Genomic DNA, 20,560 nt, shown 5'->3' with positions numbered 1-20,560 from the left:
GTCTTTGTCATCTTTGTTAATTTGTTTTGTATCCAACAACTTGTTGTCTTGATACACAATGTTGTGTTTTACTTTTCTATTGACGACTTAGTTTCCAATAGTTGGTATCAAAGCCAAAGGTTCGATTCTACTGATGGGCATCACTTGTTTCCATCACCAACATTTTTGTTTCGGCTATTGGCTTATTGAATATCTTGAATATGATCTACAAGATTTTTGTCTAATTGAGATCTTTTGCTCAGCATCTGCAAATCTAATCTCGCAAAAGGAAGAAGCACTCGGCAAGGTTTGTGCTCAATTCGGCTAGGCCACACTTCAGGTAAACAATCAACTATACTTTTTTTTTGAACTCCGAGCAAAACATTGAATCAGTCAACTCAATTCATGTTCTATTCGGCGAGATCATACTTCGAGTAAACCAACCGGTTGTACCCTTCCCCTAATCATAGCCTCTTTGAGCAGAACTTTCGACCATTCGACTTCTATCAGAAATGGCCTCCACATCCGACTCATTATAGATGAGCCTCAAGAAGTTCGACGACACGAACTTCAATTTTTGGAAGGAGCAAATGTACAATTACCTAGTCGTGGAGGGTCAAATTGATCCAATTGAGAATGAAAATGCTCCTGATGAATATAACCCAAAGGAGTGGACAAAATTGGATCGGATTGTTTGTGGCACCATTCGGATGCACCTGCTTGAATCAGTCTACTATACAATGCAATTGTGTTTGATAGCGTACAACCTATGGAAAACATTGTTGGACACATGTGAAAGGTGTTGTGGTAAGTTGTCCCTCCTTATGGGAGAAGAGTAGATTCGGCTAAGGGCCGACTATGTGCTAGCTAAGTACAAAGGGGTTGGCTAACAGCCGGTTCAGTACAAAGAGCCAGCCGGTGGCTAGGTACGAAGGGCCGGCTATGAGCCAGTTGTCTGGCTTAGAGTCAGCTATTCAACTATGTGCTGGCTAAGACCCAACCATGATTGGCTGGGAGCTGATCCAGCAAAGGGTCATTACAATCGGCTAGGGACAAATATGTAAATACATACATACATACATACATACATACATACATACATACATATATATACGTGTGTGTGTGTATGTAAAAACTCCAGATGATGACGAGGATTATCTGTGAGTTTGCTTATCCATTCACTAGTGCTAACACCCTTCCCTGCTCGTTTTGGAAGCAATTGAGTTAACGTTGTCGAAACCTCCATTGGTCTCAATCCTAGATGTGTAGGATGGCATTTGACTTGGGCATCCATTTGCCAAACATGTTCATGGTCCATAACACATGGATGTGAACATGAACTATATATATCTATTTGTTTTAGCATGTATAGCATTACAGTAAATACCATAGATTTTTTCTATGTTTAGACAACTTAATGACCACGAGATTTGAAATAGTTCATTTGATTTTAGATGATATACCAATCAGTACAAAACACCACTAGAAATATACTTGTGATTGAGGTAATGTTAATAATAAACAGAAGTGTGAAAGCAAGAGTACTTTACCAAAAAGAATCGGGGTACTTTCCAGTATACGATGGACTCTCATTGCATATACTCTTGCCAAATTAAGTTTACGACCACCAATGGAAAAACTAAGGTTCAGAGATGGAAGTTCTTTACCCAGGGTGACTTCACCAACCTAGGGAGCTAATATACGGATAAGAAAGCAGGATGCACGATTGCTTCACATTGAATTGACATAAACTTCAATTTGTATGGCATTTATCATATGTGTATGTAAGAAGTACACTTCCCAATACATGCCAGCATATGATGTTAGATAGGCAGTCAGTCAGTCATAATAATAATATAGCAATGCCAGCTGACGAGATGACAGAAATGTTATTCTCAAAATAAATTATATTAGTAAGGGAATGTGTTGATTTCCATGTGTGAGAGGGAGAGATACAAATAAATCTCTCTTCCCTCAAAGAATTTATAAGGAGATTATGAAGCATGCATATGCTCCTTGTTGTAGATCGGCACCCTCTTCTCACACTGCAGACAATTTGAACAAGGGAATGCCCTTTTGGAACCTCAAGTATGTCCATTTGGTTATTTATGATGGGATCGCTGAGGCTGCCTGCTGTCACAGTCTGGCATTTGATGCTTTCCTTCAGCAATTTAAGTCAGCTTTTTGACAGGCCCGTCACTTTGCACATTACCAAAGAAAAACTCGTGTCGCACAAGAATATATCAATTTATATTCTCATTGGATGACGGTGGTGAACACGAAAGAGTCACATTACACTGAAACCCCATTTCAAATTCAGTTCAATGTCTTGCTAAAGCTGCCGAGTTGATGTAAGGCACTGACACTCCTCTTTGATAGATTCCACGGGTGAGTACTGAAATAATTTTGGCAACCTCGGCCCCTATATTATTAATCATATATACAAGGTAGTTAGCACAAATTTTCAATGCTTTGAAGATATCTACGCCCACTGTTATACAACAGAATGAGCAATATATAAGCATTAATCTGTATTTGGTAGTTTGTATAACCTTCGACGATTTCCAAGAGAAGATGAACGTTCTTCATCTAACTGCACCATCCGTGAAAGAAAGCTGGTACGCTCAAAAAAACCTTCTCCTTTCAATGACCTTTGTGCCCGCAGTGGAAGTTCACTGCATAAATCCTGCAGTAAAGAACTCCTATTCTCCAACCTGAAAAATATAGTTCACAAAACTTTGGCTCACAATACACAAGTTGAATTTACATAATAACTTCTTTAAGAGAAACCTCTTCCATTCTTGGTCAAAGGATGAAGCTTCCGGTAGGAATCCTTGCAAATGTAGTAGGGTTCCTCCCTCTGAGGCAACTTTGCCCAATGCATTTGGATCATTCATTGAAATTAGCATTACATCCTCCAGTATATCTGAACCCTTTGCCTCCTTGGCGCAACTTGGTGTTGCACGGCAATCGTGAACACACAATCTGAGAGCATGATGTGCAAGCTCTGCAATACCCTGAAATAGGGAGTCGTGTTCATGTATTCTTGAACAAGATGTGAACATGTTTCCTTCCTGATGCTGCATACAAGTATTCCATTTTATCAATCCAAAAGGCATAGAAGGAACAAATAGAACTAGAAGAGAATGATAAGGAAATAATCAAGTTGAGTAACCACGACAAGCTTATACATACCATGTATTTTCGACTATGAGCACATGACATGATATCGCAAGCAGACAGGTTTTCTGATAAATTATACATAGATGATATGATGGGGAAGGAATCTTTGGATACAGAACTCAAACGAAATCCATGCTCTTCTTTTGATTTTCTGAGTTGAGACCACATGGTAGTAATTGATTCATTTAAGCATGCAATGTCAGCCTGCTTGAGCATACTCTTGAACCCCACCAAAGGTTCCTCCAGAGAATACGATGGTTCAGCCTCCACAATCACAGTGGTTAATAACTTATCGGTGCGAACATCAAAGCAATCACTTTTATTATTATCCTGATAACTGGATGTTTGATGAACATTTTCCTGGTGATGATCTTTATCATCTTCTGAATCAGACATTACAATTGTGAGTTTTCTTTTAACTCTTTCTCGCAAGATTGGTGACCTGGCTACTGTTTTAGCCTCTTTCAGATTCTTAACTGGAGTCTCTAAAAGTTGAGATTCCTGCTCTGTGAGAATCTCTATTGCATCAGCTCCCTCTTGCGAATTTTCAATGCTGATATCGCTGGACTTTTTTGTTTTCTTCAGGAGGCGTTTCTTCACAAATTTCTGCTCCAGCTTTTTTTGTTCAATGCTGTTAAATTCACTCTCCACTTGAGACACTCTTTCGCTCAACCTGGAAGCAATTGATACTGTGACCTCACAGGGAAAGCTAAGGGGAAGATACGCAGGCAACAACCTGTGCTGAGCTTCCAATGCAAAAAGGGCTACTAGTGTTCCAGGATCAACTTCTGGAAACTCAATATTCAGCTGCATTTTTCGAGTTATTCTAGCATCTTCATCTTTCATGTCCAGAGACCTAGTAGAATGACGCCCTTGACACCAAAACTGAAGATAATTTAGCAATCCCCTGACATCATGGTGACACACCTTGACTATCTGCTGCAGGAACTCTGGAGTGCATGTAACACCCTCTGCAGCACATATCTGCATCAGACAACCCAACCCAGAAACTCCATCATCTCTGACAAAAGTATGTCACATAAATGTAGCAGATATAAGATCTTTAGACAAAATATATATATACCAAGTAAGCTAGAACCACAAGTTCCTTGGTAGAAGGTTTTTTGAATTCAAGCACTTGGGCACCTAGATTATAGGGTAGGCCAAATTCTTTATCTGAAAAATACAAATATGATCCCATTAAATCAATGAGATGAGTGAAACAAGCAACAGCATCAGAAACCTACCATTGCTTGTCAGGATTATAGGTCTTTTCGCAGTTGCAGCTAGTTGAGCAACAGCTGCCATAAATCCACGGTCATCTTCAAAAACCATATTTACATCTTCAAATAATAAGATGGTCATAGACTTCTCATTCTCTATAGATATGTTTGGCTGCTCTTCAGAAATTACTTCCACATTTCTGGATGATATGGATTTTTTAGTTTTAGGGATACTTCCATGATTGGCGTGGGCTTTTTTGTTTACCTTCTTTTCTTCTTTGGGTCTACTCTTATGGGACGTTTCTGTGGAAACTTCTTTCGCAGCAGAAAAGTTTTCCTTTGTGGAATTAAACACAGTCTCTGACTCCACCATATCAGCTGACCTGTTGATTCAATTTCACCCCAGAATGTTTTAGTTGCAAACCTGACAACGAGAAAACGCACTATTAACATCAAACATGGCCATATACCTACTTACCATTTTCCTAGACGGTGAGATTCCATGGATTCACTGAATTTTTGTTTGATAAGCATCCCACTGCGATTATCAGAGCAATTAACCTGTCCGTCCATCCTTGAAAAAATTAGCTTTCTTTGGATACATCAGTCAAGTCTTCTTCATTATTTTATGGCCGTTCATCTTGTAATCTCAAGGCTGAGTTAAAAAACAGATTGATTTGAAATGGATGCATTAAGCAAGTTTAATTTTGGGGCAAAAGTTCTTTACAATGACTGATAAAAGGGGTGTTTAACAAAAATCAGGAACCAGTGTTCATTGTGTTTTGGAATGGGTATTAAGTTAGGTCATCATGAAGACAATTACAACACTTTACTGTGTAGAAAGCTCATCTTTGGATCATAACAATGGTCATAGAATGCCAGGAAATAAGAATATCGACAATAATGCAAGGTAAATATGCATATGGAATAAACAAGAGACTAATAAAATAGAACCCAATAACAATTTGCAGTTAGATGTTTTACTTCAGCATAAAACAGAAGCAAAAAGTTATGCAAGGTAATTGAAAGGGCAATAACCTCAATAACTGTAAAGCCATGAGCCTTTGCACAGGTGTAGATGGCTGTCGTCTTTCCACACTGCGACCATTCCAAGATCATGACATCATCAGCATCACATTATTTATTTGTCTGAATTTCAATTTCAATTTTCATTTCAATTTCAAATATCATTTATGAAACTCAATTTTCCTGCAAACTAATAAACTAATAAATTTTCTTCAAATATCATCAGTTCTTTACATGGCCAAATGCCAATCACAGGCATTTCTGGCATCTATGCTATATGCCATATGAAGCAACCAGAAGAAAAACAATTGAACTAAGAGTTTCATAATCCTTCAGTGTGTAATCTCATTGTACTGCACCAAGCTCAATTTTGCTACTATACTTGGCTCACGGATTTTCTGGTGACGATCTTGGATGTGCAAAAATGATTTATAGCTCTCTGAAACATTGGCTCATGGATTCTCTAGCACTCAAACTGATCTATCTTGTCATCATTGCACCCATCTCCCGTTATTAAGATAGAGGCTACATTGGATAAACAAAAGAAACATTTGCACTAGCAGATGAACAGTTAAAATCTTCACACACTAAGAATTCCATTGCCTAGAAACAAGCTTATTTAGAATGCCATATAGTTGTGAAAATGTAGAAATGTAGTAGACAAACACCTCAAATTGAATATTAAGAATTGTTAGGAACTAGTTCAAACCATATGTTTGAGCCAATTGATCTATTGAGTCATGTTACCCATTATTTCTTAGTATATTAATTCACACCCTAGGGTCTCATGTTCATACTACAAGAGGTAAATTACACTAATTATTGGTTATTATAGAAGGTGTACTTAAAATCCGAGAATATTACTAGACATAGTATAGAACCAAGTAAATCTGTATAAGAAAAATCTTCCTATATAAAAAGAAATTCCTCTGTAAGACAATAGCAATTTAATTACACAGGAGAGCCTTTGAAAACTGCACAAAACTATACCCCAACAGGACCAGCCAAAAACATAACATTTTGCAATGCCTCATCTCCTATTGTGTTACTCCCAGAGTCCGAGTCATCCTCAAACCAACCACGATCCTCACAACAATTGTATTGATTGGAAACCTTTTTATGAGGTATATCTCTCTCTGACATAGTACTTCTCGCTTTCCACCTTTGCAACCAAATATCCAATGTCCCAACCATTTCTCTATTCCCACATACCTGCAATACAGCAAGAGATTTTACAAATGCCAAAGGTTAGATTGAGAGTATGATTAGGGGAAGATATATCGAATGCAAGAAGTACACCTGTTCTGGTAATTGTGGTTGATACATATCTGTCCATAATAGATTTTGGGTAGAGTTAGCCGTATCTGTGTGACAACATCTTCTATCAGATGGGTCACCCACACTTTCACTTGAATTATGAGATGAAAATGAGTTCAGCCTGTTAAAATCAAGAAAAGAGTGGTATTATGTATAAATAAGCTTTTTCTTTGATCGTTATGTAAGTGCAAATGCGTGATCTAGCTTGAGAAAGGAATGTAGCCAGCTAAACATCAACTTAGAACACTCATCCAGTCAACATATGATGTAAAATTGATGTACATACATGAGTAATTTTCTTTAGCCAGATCAAAGACATCATTGAAGGTTGATGTAAATGTTTCAATCGCATCTCAAAAGGGTATTGTCCTTTAGGACCCAGAGATTCTACAGGATCAGAAAAACAATATCAAAGTTTGTATGGAATCTAAATACAAAGTAAGAATCTAATGGCTGAAACTAAGAAAGACCTCTGGGATTTTTATTTCCTACGGAGAGAGAGTTCTATCATGGACACCCTTATGCTATATCTTTTCATCATTAGGATCTTAATTCATAATATTAAAAATATGTATAATTGCCTAAACAAAAGCTTGGCAAAAAAGATCCAACATAGCTAGTTTAAACATGATAAATAAACAAAAAATATATGAACAGGGAAATCACCTATTCTCCAAGTATGAAAAAGAGAAGCATTTTTCATATTCCTCTGTTGTTCCTTCATCTTTGCTTTTATTTTCATGATTCTATTGGCGCAAAAGAAAACGTAACATGTGAGATGACCATCTTTCTGCAGATAGAAATTATCTAACAGGATGAAGAAGATCTGCTTGCCTTCAAAAAGGTCACAAGAGGATCAAGAATGTTATCAAATGATGGTCTGCATGGTCTTTGCTCCTTCCTGGGATGTAAGACAAATGAGAAAAAATGAAAATCAACATATGATCAAAAGTTATATTCCAGCATTTAACTTGTCAGGAAAATAAACTTACCTCCTGGAAACAGATAGCCCACCTAAACACGGTCTCAAAAGTCTCACTAGTTCTATGGCATCTAAGTCAATAGAATTTCTTTTGCATAAAGGTTGAACTAACTTTTTCTTCTTTAAGATCCCTATAGAGCTACTTTGATCACCTTTTAAACGGACTTTAACCTGTACAGTTGCATAAAAGAAAATTTGGTCAGCATATAAGATTTCCTAAAAAGCATTGCTTGGCTCAAACCATATAGAAACAGCATTACCTCTGCTAATTGTGTGATATGGAATGGTGGGGATGGAAACAATTCACAAACATCCAACAATGATGTTTGTTGTGTAGAAAGGTTGGCACTCACACTAGCAGATACGAAAGTTTGTTGAGCAACTTTGTGTTGGGAGAAGAAAGGATGTGTTGGTTTTCCTCCACAAAGCTGTGCATTTTCCTGATGAAATTGGACATGTGCTGTATTATCCGTAAGGGAAACATATTACTGCAATTATAGAAACTTGAACAAGGATAGTTATATTCTGTACCTTCGCTGCAAGCCTTGCTTCCATCCAGAGGTCAAACTGGAATAAAGAGCTATTTTCTCCTGTTTCTAATTTTAACGGACTGGTCACTGTAAAAGTTGAATGGCTTGTCAGATCTAGCCATAACTTTCCTATTCAATGTCAATACTATTTCTGCTACCATTTAATAAAGTCTTGCTTAAAAATTTTATACCCAACACAGCAAAAAAAAAAAAGGAAATTGGTTTTCTCATGAATAAAAAATAACGTTTAGAAAAATATGATCTTATATGTATTTTTCAGATGAAAAGAGAATTAAAGTGCATTAAATTTTCTGTGAATGCCCAAAGCAGCTTATTTTGAAGTATACAGTAAAGCGAGATCTTTTTCATGACACTGGTGTTTGAAGTCATTTTATTTTATGGTATACTACGAGCTCTTTAAGTGGAAACCATAATTATTTTACCTGATCGTGTCCGTTTTTCTTCTTTCTGCTTCTTCACTTTTGGGATTGGAGCATTACCCTTTCCCATCTCCTTGCAATCTGAGAGAATCGTATCGACTGCCTCTGTTCTCTTTTGAACCTTCCGTTTCTTTGAAGCTGGGAGAAAAAAATCTGAAGGAAAACCAAAAGATATGTATTTTCTCAATTCATCATACATGCAAATGGTGTAAAAGCTTTTAATGCATCAGCGCGTAGAGGTACCTTTTTGGTTAAGCTTCATGTCAAGCTCATAATCAACACTTAGTGTCTTTGGTTCAGCTGCCTTATCAACTTTTACTGCCCTCTTTTTATTGAGCTTTGTGCCAATCTCATAATCAACACTTGTTGCCTCTGGTTCAGCTGCTTTATCAACTTTCACTACTGGACGCCAATAAACACAAATACACATATTAACAGCAGCAACAAACACATGTAATTCAATCCGTTTTCTCCTGAAGTGAGGTTTGTTTGGTATAATGTGATAAAATACACCTTTACAGGAGACATTTATTATAGCCTTTCTTGTCGGTGTTTGGGGAAAAGCTCCCCTCGTTCAAGAAAATACTGATTGAATTTTTTAACTTTCCAGTTGGAATATTTATAAAGGGATCAAAACCAGAATAGATATTCTTATAAATTTGTAGTATTTTCTCAGAACTATTATTTCATGCATGTAAACAAAACTTGCCCAGAAAATTAAGTAGAAGAAGTTATGTCAACCATGGTTCCTAATAGGAAGCTACATTCACTACTAACCATCATGGTTCTATTTCAGAAACCAAAAAATAAAGAACACCTACCTAGCATGAAACAGTAGTCTGCTAAAATGAACACATGATTTGTAGACATGAAATTTTTTCTTTCTTTTTATAATTCCTGTTCTGTAAACCCAATTTGATGGTGGCCTTCATGACTCATAGAAAACAGAGTCGCAGTGTATATTTGTCAGGCAAAAATATCAAAATATGGCATTCCATAAACTTTGCCATTACCTAAGACTAGTAAACATTTATATGTTTCTCTACATAAATTTAGATTCTGATGAGATTCATGTGGAAATAAATAATAGATACATGATCATTCTTAAAATGTGGAGATCAAATCCTTTCTGAGAATCGTATCTGGCCGACGAAACCCAGATGCAATCACTCAACTTCACCATGACTTTGTTCCACTGCACTCACCAATATTGGCTAGCATATCCCCTCACCACCATTAATCCCATAAAGAGTAGTTATTCACTTGATGCTTACAAAACCTTCTCAAGAATCATTACCAACTGTAAAGCCCTCTCATATGTTAAGATCATCACCATGGATTTCTAGAAAACCTAGAGTTTTTATTTTTTGTTTCAGTATGGATAACGTAAATTCTCTCCCATATACATATAAAAAACTTAAAGCATTTTACTGTATAGTCAAATTCATTAATTTGTGAGCCAAGCTTGATCATCTCTCAAGAACAGGGTCTCGTATCATAGATCATATAAGGTCTCCCATAGAATGTATAGTCAAATTCATAAATTTGAGATCCAAGTTTGATACTCTCACAAGAACGGGGCCCTGTATCATATATGATATAAGGTCTCCCATGGACTATACTAATATATCTCTTTCTACTCTCTCTCCCTCTCTCTCACCTGGACATTCCAGTGATCCTAGTTCGGCCTCTGCCTCTCCAGAAGTTGGGTTGTACGTCTGCATAAGGAAATCGTGTGAAAATGGCACGTAATAATTTTCATAACTTGTTGGGAAGAAAAAAGAGAGCAGATACCTCCATGGTCATGGTAGTGTGTGTGATTCCAGAATAGGGCAGCGGCAGTCAGAGTGTGCGAGTCTCTCTAGAGATGGAGAGAGAGAGAGAGAGAGAGAGAGAGAGAAGGAGGGGTATGTTGTACGTATGTTATGTATGTATGTATGTATTCGCGGGCCAAATTGAAAAAGGAAGGAGGAAGGAGGAGGAGGAGGAGGAGTGAGTCAAAATGTTATTATGTTTTTGAGGGGATGATGGATGGATGGATGGATCATCCATCCATCCATCCATCATCAATTGAATTGATTCATGTGAATCATATTTTTCCCTCCATTCCACATCTCCCTCACGAGTCACCCCTTGTCTTGTGTGTGCGCTATACGACTTTTGGGTTGAATCTCCATACATACATAAATCCATCAATTCAAAAATGTGGTGTGCATATATATGTATATTTATATATGTATCACTATCTCTATCTCTATCTAATTTGTTTCTGTATCTGTATCTACATTTATGTCTATATGTGTATGTATATGTGTACATGTATGGGGGGTTTGTAAAACATTACATGCAGAAGTGTTATGTGCGAACACAGACACAGTCGGCTCAAGCAGACAACAAATAATAGACAGTTAAGAATACACACATTAGTGGAGAGAGAGAGAGACTAAGTGAGCATACAACAAAACTTCTATTACAAAATAATACTTAGTACTCAGTACATACAATGTGCTCATAGAGCACTTTTTATACAAGCCATTTGATAGGGCGGACATGAAGTACTGGCAGATACTTCAATGCTCATTAACTGAGCCTGACACAAAATTGCCTACAATAAGCCTATTTACTAAAATAGGCATCTAGTCTATCTAACGGCCTGTCGGATTCCATCCGACTCAGCCAACTAATTCAGGCCTAGTTGATCAGCCTTCGTCTGATCCGGCTCTTGGCTTCTTCAGCTGATTCGCCCCATGTTGAGCTTGTCACTTAACACTCCTCCTCAAGCTCAACTTGAGGTCCCGATGTGTCAACTCCAACCAGTTCTAGCCTCCGACTTCTCCTGGCGTCTTTACGCCTCGCTCACGCTCCTCATCCAGTCCGGTCCTGCGACCCGCGACCCCCTACAGTCGGCATGTCTGCTCTTAAGGCCTTTGTCAACTTCCTTGTTGTGTCGGCTCCATCATATCAGTGTCGGCTTCGGCGGCCTTCTTGTCTGCTTGGCCTTCATGTGATTCAACTCATCCAAATCACTCTTCTCAACTGAATCGGTTGTCTCCAATTCGTCTTCAGTTCGGCCCTTGGCTATCTCAACCCAAGTCTTGGCCTTCTTCTCCATGGCTCTACCCCCCCCTCCCCTCCTTCAATTGGCTCCACCTCCGGCTCATATTCTTTTGGCTACTCCCCATGCATTTGGCTCGTCTATACTTAGTCCTATTGTCTGATGTGTCTTCGGCTTCTTCAACCATTCTTGATGTTTCGACTTTTTCCGTCGTTCCAAAATTGAATTCCTCGTCCGATCCGGCTTTTTGGACTTCATTTCTCTCCCTTTCGCCTTTTTCTATCGCTACTTCTCACCCTCAAGTTCGGCATGTCGAGGTGTTGTAAACCAAGTGTTGAGCGAGCAAGCTCAACCGAATCCAGATCGGCTGAATAAGCCTAAGCCGAGTCGGAATCCAGAAACAACTAGCCGGATCGGGGAACCGAAAGCCTAGTAGTAGCCTAGACTACTAGGTAATCATTGTCTCGTAGTTAGTGTCAGTCGCACATGTGAGCATTGAAGTACCTGTCAGTACTTCTGTCAGTCCTTTATGGACTTGTATAAATAGTGTTGTTTAGCATGTTGTATGCACAGAGTTTTAGAGTTAATTTTTTAATATAGTTTTATGTTCTGCTCTCTCTGCCTCCTCTATGTTTGAAGCTTTTCCATTAAACCTTCATCTCATTTTTTGTTGCTATCCGACTAAGCCGGTTCTGTCTAACGCTTCCGCACATTAACATTCACACCAAGCATACTCGAAAAATGTTGGAACTTGTCAAAGTCGAGAGGTTTGGTGAAGATATCGGCAACTTGTTGATCAGTCGGAACATGCACAAGTTCCAATTCACCGGAGAGAATTCGGTCGCGGACAAAATGATAATGCACCTCAATGTGCTTCGTGCGAGCGTGGAAGACGAAGTTCTTCACTAGTTGGATGCTGTTAGGGATCAACAATGGCTCGTCTCAAGTCTAAACCGGTTTTAAATGGCTTAACGGCTTAGCTCAACTCGGTTTATTCTTCAACCTACCTAAACGGTTTGAGCTCCGCTTGAGCCTTACCAAACCAACTCAAACTGTTTAAGCCATTTAATAATTAGGGTTTAGAAAATTAGAAATTAGATAGTGAGAATTTGGAAGTTAGAATTTAAAAGTTGAGAGAGAGACTGATAGGAAGCCATAGGCAACAGATTGTTGAGTGACGAGAGAGGAAGGGACAGAGAAGGAGAGGGAGCATGCATAGTGGATAGAGAGGGAGAGGGAGCCTACATAGTGGACCTCCTCCTTGTTGTTATATACCTTTCTATACATATAGGTGAAATTTTAGTTCCAAATTCTCTCTTGAGTTTGACATAGGACCTAGGACGCGGCAAGCTCGACCTAAAGGTGGTTGAGGAATGGGCAATAGCAATCAAGAATGGGCATATTGAGGTCTGGAAAGGGTTGGGCAGTAGCAATCTATAAAGGAAGATGAGGAGGATGGGGGTGGGGGGCTATGTCAAATTTGGAGAAGGATGGGGATGGGGGGCATGCTAAGGGGGTGGGAGTTACAAGGAGGAGGAGAAGAGTAGAAGTGGTAGTGGTAGTGGTGTTTTTTGGGTTTCTTCACACCTCTAAAGCTTTTTCGTCCCAAACCGGTTTAGGGATTTGCTCTGTTCAGGTTTGAGAACCCCAAAACGGTTTAGGCTTAACCAATTTGGCTTGGATAAGGACAAACCGGTTAAGCCTAAACCGAACTGTTGCCGATTCCTAGATGTTGTTGAGGTTGTCATAGTATATAATTGTCGACTTGGACACCTCCATATGTAGATCCTTCAAGAGCCTTTTGAGCCGTATGGCTCCGCATGTCGCGACAGCCGCTCCTCTGTATTCGGCCTCTGTGCTTGACAATGCAATTGTCGATTGTTTCTTACTACTCCATGCGATCGTGTACTTCCAAGTGAAAGCGCATATCCGAATGTTGACCTGTGATCACCGGTATTTTCGGCCCAATCGACATCTGTGTAGTCGTCTAGCTATTCGACTACACCTGCCTGATATAGCAACCCTCTATTCTTCCTGACGCTCACATATCGCAAGATTCGATGCACGCATTGAAGGTGGTTGGACATTGGCTACGACATAAATTGACTAATCAAACTTACCAGATAGCTAAGGTCCGACCGGGTGATGGTCAAATATATAAGGCTTCTAACAATTTTGTCGGAACCGTGTAGCGTCACAAGTCAACCATGATCCGAGCTAACGTTCCTATCAAGAGGAGTCAAGTCGGATTTGCAATCCGTCATTCCGAACTTGAAGAGCATACTCAATACATAGTGTTGTTGGTTGATTAGTATGCCTTCCAAGGCGGTTGTATTTCACTTTGGCGCATCTCTTCCTCCATTGCGGCTCGCCAATTTGTGTCCTTCACCACCTTTGCGTAGATCTCTGGCTCACGTCGTTCCGCCACCTTCGCCATATACGCTATCGTAGTGTACTTCATACATTACATGAAATATGTATGGAGTACCCGATTAAATAAATATAAAGAATTAGAATAAAATACTAAAATAAACGTTACATGCACAAGGCAACATTCAAACCTTATACCTCCATGTTAATAATTTGAAGCCTTACCATTCTACTAACACATTATGAGCGTTAGAAAAGTAAATGTCTCACATAGAAAGGTTATTTCACACATCTTTTTTAGGGAAAAGCTTTAGTTGGAAGAAAAACGCATGATCGAAAAGCTATTAATGCACATCTCACGTTGTCATGTTGTAGATACTTGTGCTCAACAAAGTGGTTAAAAGATAGTAAAATATGGACACAAGCTGGTTATGACACTTTAGGCATGATGGTGGATGCTTTAGTCGAAGGTAGATTTGAAGAATCAAGATGAATTGATGTGGCTTAGTCAAAGAATGCCTTTACAATAGGCAGTCAATGTTTCCGTCGTAATATTTCAAGGGAATATTGGATTTAAATAAATAAACATTATTTGGAAAGCTTGCTCAACGTGCTACAAATGTCTAGAAGGGGATATGGATAGAATCAAGCGTCTTCATACCCAAAGTCCAAAATCTATCGGTTGCATGCAAAGGAAAGTGGCTGAAGTGTTACATGTGTGACACGTGGCAAGATACATGCAAGAACTAACAACTAAGACCCTATAGTATATAAGTATAAGTGTGGAAGCCTTGAGAATAGGATAGCCTGAGAAGATCTCTCTTGATGTAGTGTGTGTTTTTATATCCGTCTTGTTAGTAGATACTCTATTTTCATTCTCATTTCCTCTTTTCATAGATTATGATACATATCTTTGTCAATTCCAATCTCTATTTTTTGTACATGAATGATTATCATAAAATATTTTAAACCCTCTTTGGTGTAGTGAGAATATATATATATATAATATTATCAACTCTTGATATAGATCCTCCCTTCTCATATTTCTTCATTGATTGTCTTTGTCATACCCATTCATCTCCTTTTGTGTTTGTGGTCTTTCTTAAACTCAAAGATGTTGTTATGGTGCCCCATGATGATGTGCCTTGTGTGTTTCTAGATGTATTGTGCTAGAGTTTTGAGAGGCAAATTCTTGAGCAACACATTTTGGTGCCCCCACTGAGGACCAATCTTGACAACTACCGAGGAATTTCGGTTCTGTTATAATCAAGGCCAAGTATTTTAATATTTGAATTGGTGGTATTATTATATTTGTTGCATATTTTGGCACTTGGATGTTTCAAAATAATGGTGGATCTCTTTAGTGAGCCTTTCATCGGGACGAATAGTGATATGGTGCAATTCATGCGTCGGTTGAAGATTTGGGCTCTACAAGTTAGGAAGAGTGATGTTGATGTAGCGATAATGATAAGCCTTTTGTTGGATGGGCCGGCTTTAGATGGTTATGTAAGGTTAGTGCCTATAGAGGTAAAAAATGATTGGGCACGTTTGCAACAAGCATTGTTAACCCAATTTCAAAAAATTGAGACTCCAAAAGCTATTTGGAAGAATATTAGAAGGGTAAGGCAAGGCTATGAAGAGGATATTAGGGATTTTATTAGGAAGTTTGAAGATTTATATAGGAGATTGGAGAGATTAGGAAATGAGCAAGTTCCACCCGATTTTATGAAGCATGACCAATTTATTGTGGCCTTGCATGAAGATATTAAAGAGAAGGTAGATGATAAGGAACTTGAATCTTTTGAAAGGGCAAAAGAAGTGGCAATAGGTAAATGGAGAAAGAGGATGAGAAAGCTTGGGAGGGACATGAAAGAAGATGATGGAGCTATTGAAGGTGCGACATCATACGTTCACAAGGTACATGAGAAAAGTCATGATGTGTCTTCACCGCGAGAGTCTTCTACAAGTGGGGCCATGGATCTTGCACAAAAAATGACAAAGATGGCTGATGAAGTAAGCAAGCTTTGTATCAACCAAGCTGAACTTACAAGGTCTATGCAAGTTTCTCAATAAAAGAAAGATATTGGGAGGCAAAATCCCAATGTGCAGTGTTATAATTGTTTTGAACGAGGGCATATTTCACCAAATTGCCTACATCCTAAGCGCGAAGGAGGAGGTATTGCCCCGATTCCAAGACGAGTAGAAGAGCAAAGGTCACAAATTCAAGTAAATTCTCATGGTATTAATTTGATTGAGTTTAAGAAGAATGATAATGTAAAGGATGCATTAAATACAACATGTGGGAAGGTCATGTTAGATGGGGATTCATATGATGTTTTAGTGGGAAAGAGAGCTCGTGTAGAGGAGCACGAGGATCAAGAATGCGAACTAGGTTGCATAATAAAGTGAAAGATGGAGCAATATCACAAGAGGGAGAACCTAGTAAGCATAGGGATAAGCAATGAATGAAATATCTAGAATCAAAGAGGAGGATAGCTATCGAGGATTATCCATTAGGTTTAAATCAAGAATCATATTCCTTGTTGAATGACTTGAAAGAAAGAAAAGTGGATATGACCTTTGCCCAAGCTTTAGAATTAGTTCCTAAGCTACGTAGAGAGTGGAGGGAAATGGTGAGTATTTCTAAGAAGGGTAGAAGGGCAACTAATACTATAGGTAGAGTAGATACTCAAGATATTCCTCGAATATGTTACAGTCATGAAAAATATTTGTTGCCAGTACTAGAAGTTTGGTGTCAAGGGAAAGTGGTGGCCCCAACATATGTAGATGGTGGTGCACAAGTATGTGTCATAACGGAGGATACGACAAGAAGATTACAATTAAAGATTAATAGAAAACATGCATATAACATGAATATGGCAAATAATGCAGTAGTGTGATGTGTGGGAGTAGCAGAGCAAGTAAAGTTGTATGTGTTATGGCAACAAGTATTGGTGGATTTGCACGTCATGCCAGCAAGACCAAGGGCTTATCCACTAATACTAGGAAGACCATGGTTGATGGGTATGAAAGTGAGACAAGATTGGCATCGTGGGGAATTAGAATTGTTCACCGATAAGCCTCATGGTCAGAGAGTGAAGTGTGATATGAAGACACCTGGACAATTACTTTATTTCCCAGATGGTAGACTAGAAGAAGAAGAAGAAGGGCAAGATGATGTTGAAGAATTTTCAGATGAGGAATCCTTTTCTTCAAGTGAAGAGGATGAGGAATTACACATAGGAGTCGACCTATGTGGTATTGGATTAGAACCCACCAAAAGTCAGCCCAATGTGCCCAAGGAGGAACTCATGGTAACGTTATCTCCCAATTTGACTGAAGAAGAGAGAAACCAATATTCCATGTTGTTTGATAAGTATCTTAAGTTGTTTGCTACGGAGTATACTCAGATGAGGGGAACACATTATGTGTTACATGAGATAAAGTTGCATAGCAATGAAATGCTAGTTCCTCAAAAATTCAGAAGGTTAGGCAATATAAGAAGAGAGATTTTGGAAGAAGAGGTAAGCAAGTTGTTGGTTGCTGGATTTATTCGACGTGTAGATGATGCTGATTGGATATCCCCAGTGGTCATAGTGCCTAAGAAGAATGGCAAGTGGAGAGTATGTGTGGATTTCAGACCTTTAAATGCAGCAACCACGCGACATCATTACCCAATGCCTTTCCAAGATGAAATATTGGATGAAGTGGTGCGACATGAAAGGTATTCAATATGTGATGGTTTTTGAGGATATTTTCAAATAGAAATTGCACCCGAAGATTAAAAGTTGACTAGTTTCATCACTCCATGGGGTGTATTTTGTTACAATAGGATGCCTTTTGGGTTAGTTAATGCTTATGAAACTTTTCAAGGATGGATGGATAGGTTGTTAAGTCCTTTCTTTGGAAAATTTGCAAGGTCATTTATGGATGACATAGGAATATATAGTGATAGAAAGAGTCATGTAGAAAAGCTTGATCAAATTTTTGCTAAAATAGATGGAGATGGAGGTCAATTGAATCCTAATAAGTGCAAAATTGCACATAGTAAAATTATTCTACTTGGGCATGAAGTTAGTGCTAATGGGATTGCCCCTGATCCAAGTAAATTAGAATCTTTACTATTGATGGATGCTCCGACTTCTACAAAGCAATTATTAAGCTTCGTACAAAAGGTACGATATCTTTCACATTCATTTCAAATGTTGGTAGAGTATATTCAACCACTGCAAAGAGCCTCAATGAGAGATCCCTTTGTGTGGGGAAGAGTCGAGCAAAATGCCTTTGAAGAAGTAAAAGATAGATTGAGTACTCTACCCATCCTAATGTCACCTAGTTGGGATCAACCATTCTACGTTAGTTTGAGTTTGGGTGTTGAAGCAGTAGGTGCAGTATTAATGCAAAAAGGTATTAAGCAATCATATATGCATCCAATATATTATATTAGTAGGAAGATGTCAATGGTAGAGAAGACTTGGACACAAGAAGAAAAACTTGTATGGGCATTGGTGTTTTCCCTCCAAAAATGGAAGTTGTATTTGTTAGGACAAATCACAATAGTTTTAACTTCATGTGCTTTGCTCCCTCATATGTTAAGATTTCCAAGAGATAGCCCATGTATGAAATGGTGGATGATGATTATACGAGAGTTTGAAGTAAGTTTTATTAAAGAAGAAACTACTAGGTCTAAGATGGCGGATTTGCTTACCTATAAGGAGCTTGTGTCAACTAAGAGGGTAAAAGAGATAGATGATCATGTCGAACCAATCAATGAGTCTGAAATAATGTTGAAAAAGTTTGAAGGGGTATTATATTTTGATGGTGCTTTTAAGCAAAAAACAAAGATTGCAGGAATTGGATATGCTTTCGTGAATAGAGAATGCCATGAGTTATGGAGTGGAAGTGATCACATTGAAGCGAATAGTCACAATGAGGCTGAGTATCTTAGCTTAATTCATGCCTTACAAGTATGCATGGAAAAAGGAATTAGAAGTTTGATGGTGAAGGGAGATTCATTGTTGGTTATAAGACAAGTGCAGGAGGCGTGGAAGTCTTCGTCCCCTTCTCCAACAAGTGATGCAATTGCAACGCTAGTTTGTGGAGTGTCAATTTCAGCATATCCCAAGAGATAAGAATGCAAGGGCTCATGAGCTAGCAAGCAAGCAAGACAGTAGCACAAGAAGTGGGAGTGCATGTTATAAATATGCCATCGTACAAAGGTCGAGAGAGCCTAGAAGAGGAGGAATATGTTTTAAGGATAGGAAGGGCTAGAAAAGAGCTCCCATATCATAGGCGTCTTGTCGTAACATGTTGTGCACAAAGGTATGTGATAATACATGATGATTTTTATTTGAAAGATATAGATGGGGTGCTTAAACGTGTATTATGACATGATGAGATTCAAGGATTTTTGTCTATGTGTCATGAGGAAGGATGTGGAGGCCATTTTGGAATAGAATATACTAAAAGGAAGATCGTGCAAACTCAAGTAACATGGCCAAGCATGTATTATTAGGGATGTGGTACATTGGTGTAGGTCATGTCATGAATGTCAATTATATCAACAAAGAAGATTAATGCCTGAACCTCCAGGGAGGATTGTTAGCTATAAGATATTCTCTAAGTGGGGTTTAGATATCATTGGGCCATTACCTAGTTCTACTAGTGGCAAAGTATAAATTATGTCAGCAATAGAATATGTTTCACGATGGCGAGAAGCACGGGCTACACGTACTGCAACAAGCAAAGAAATGGCAAGGTTTGTTTTTGAACAAGTAGTATGTAGATTTGGTGTGCCTTTGGAGTTAGTTACAGATAATGGTCCTGAATTTAGAGGAGATTTTATTAAAGATTTGGTCACTCATTTGGAGATTGCACATAAAAGAGCTACTCCATATCACCCACAATGTAATGGATTGGTGGAGTCCTTTAATGGGACTATACAAAAGCTATTGTTCAAGCTTGTGGACTTGTATCCACGGAGTTGATAAGACATGTATGAGGAGTACATGTCTTAGCACTCTTAGATTCTGGAGCTAACTCTTGCTTCATGGATAGGAATTTTGCCCAAGCTCATCAGATATCCCTAAGAAAACTTTCTTGCCCAACATTTGTAGTAGTTATTGATGGTCGTCCCATTGCTTCTGGAAAAATCATAGAGGAGTCAGAGCCGATTTAAGTTGTCTTAGATAACTTGGTGTGTGTAGTATCATTTAATATTGTAAAGAGGGTGAGGAGTAAGAGTTGCTGAGATGCAACAAAAGGACTGTGTGTGTGTGTGTATGCACATAAGGCGAAACAGAGAGAGAGAGAGAGAGAGAGAGAGAGAGAGAGAGAGAGAGAGAGAGAGAGAGAGAGAGAGATAACTATATATTACATCCAACCAAAATACTTCCAACAGTAACAAGGTTACAAAGGGTTGGTTTAAATACCAGCTAAACTAGGGAAGGGCCCTT

At 38.6% G+C, this 20,560-nt stretch overlaps 2 protein-coding genes across 2 annotated transcripts; one reads left to right on the top strand and one right to left on the bottom strand.

The window, feature by feature from the left end:
- Positions 1-1,714: 1,714 nt before the first annotated feature.
- LOC147861030 (P-loop containing nucleoside triphosphate hydrolases superfamily protein) lies at positions 1,715-10,522 on the bottom strand. The gene is made up of 19 exons (XM_087323334.1): positions 10,475-10,522; positions 10,341-10,398; positions 8,924-9,082; positions 8,684-8,833; positions 8,242-8,327; positions 7,971-8,150; positions 7,721-7,881; positions 7,563-7,629; positions 7,395-7,474; positions 6,711-6,849; positions 6,402-6,623; positions 5,424-5,483; positions 4,864-4,946; positions 4,410-4,768; positions 4,247-4,338; positions 3,175-4,146; positions 2,770-3,059; positions 2,532-2,693; positions 1,715-2,401 (listed from the first exon to the last, which is right to left on the bottom strand). The coding sequence occupies exons 1-19, from the start codon at positions 10,478-10,480 to the stop codon at positions 2,296-2,298; spliced, it is 3,432 nt and encodes a 1,143-aa protein (XP_087179460.1). The 5' UTR covers positions 10,481-10,522; the 3' UTR covers positions 1,715-2,295.
- Positions 10,523-19,786: 9,264 nt separating this feature from the next.
- LOC147861029 (uncharacterized) lies at positions 19,787-20,092 on the top strand. The gene has a single exon (XM_087323333.1). It carries the CDS (start codon positions 19,787-19,789, stop codon positions 20,090-20,092), a length of 306 nt encoding a protein of 101 aa, XP_087179459.1.
- Positions 20,093-20,560: the final 468 nt, after the last annotated feature.

Source organism: Azolla caroliniana, unplaced genomic scaffold (assembly GCF_043228905.1).
Source record: "Azolla caroliniana isolate FFs.n. ecotype wild unplaced genomic scaffold, voAzoCaro1.0.p SCAF_8, whole genome shotgun sequence".
Lineage (NCBI taxonomy): Eukaryota > Viridiplantae > Streptophyta > Polypodiopsida > Salviniales > Salviniaceae > Azolla > Azolla caroliniana.
Note: the sequence above shows the minus strand (reverse complement) of the source record. Positions and strands in the feature narration are given on the sequence as shown.

Bases quoted from the DNA above. Each gene is read 5' to 3' on its own strand.
- LOC147861030 (XM_087323334.1), bottom strand. The intron at 8,328-8,683 runs GTAAAATAATTA...CAACTTTTACAG, and splicing joins AGAAAAACGGACACGATCAG to TGACCAGTCCGTTAAAATTA. The intron at 4,339-4,409 runs GTAGGTTTCTGA...TGTATTTTTCAG, and splicing joins TATAATCCTGACAAGCAATG to ATAAAGAATTTGGCCTACCC.
- LOC147861029 (XM_087323333.1), top strand. From the start codon at position 19,787: ATGTCAGCAATAGAATATGTTTCACGATGGCGAGAAGCACGGGCTACA.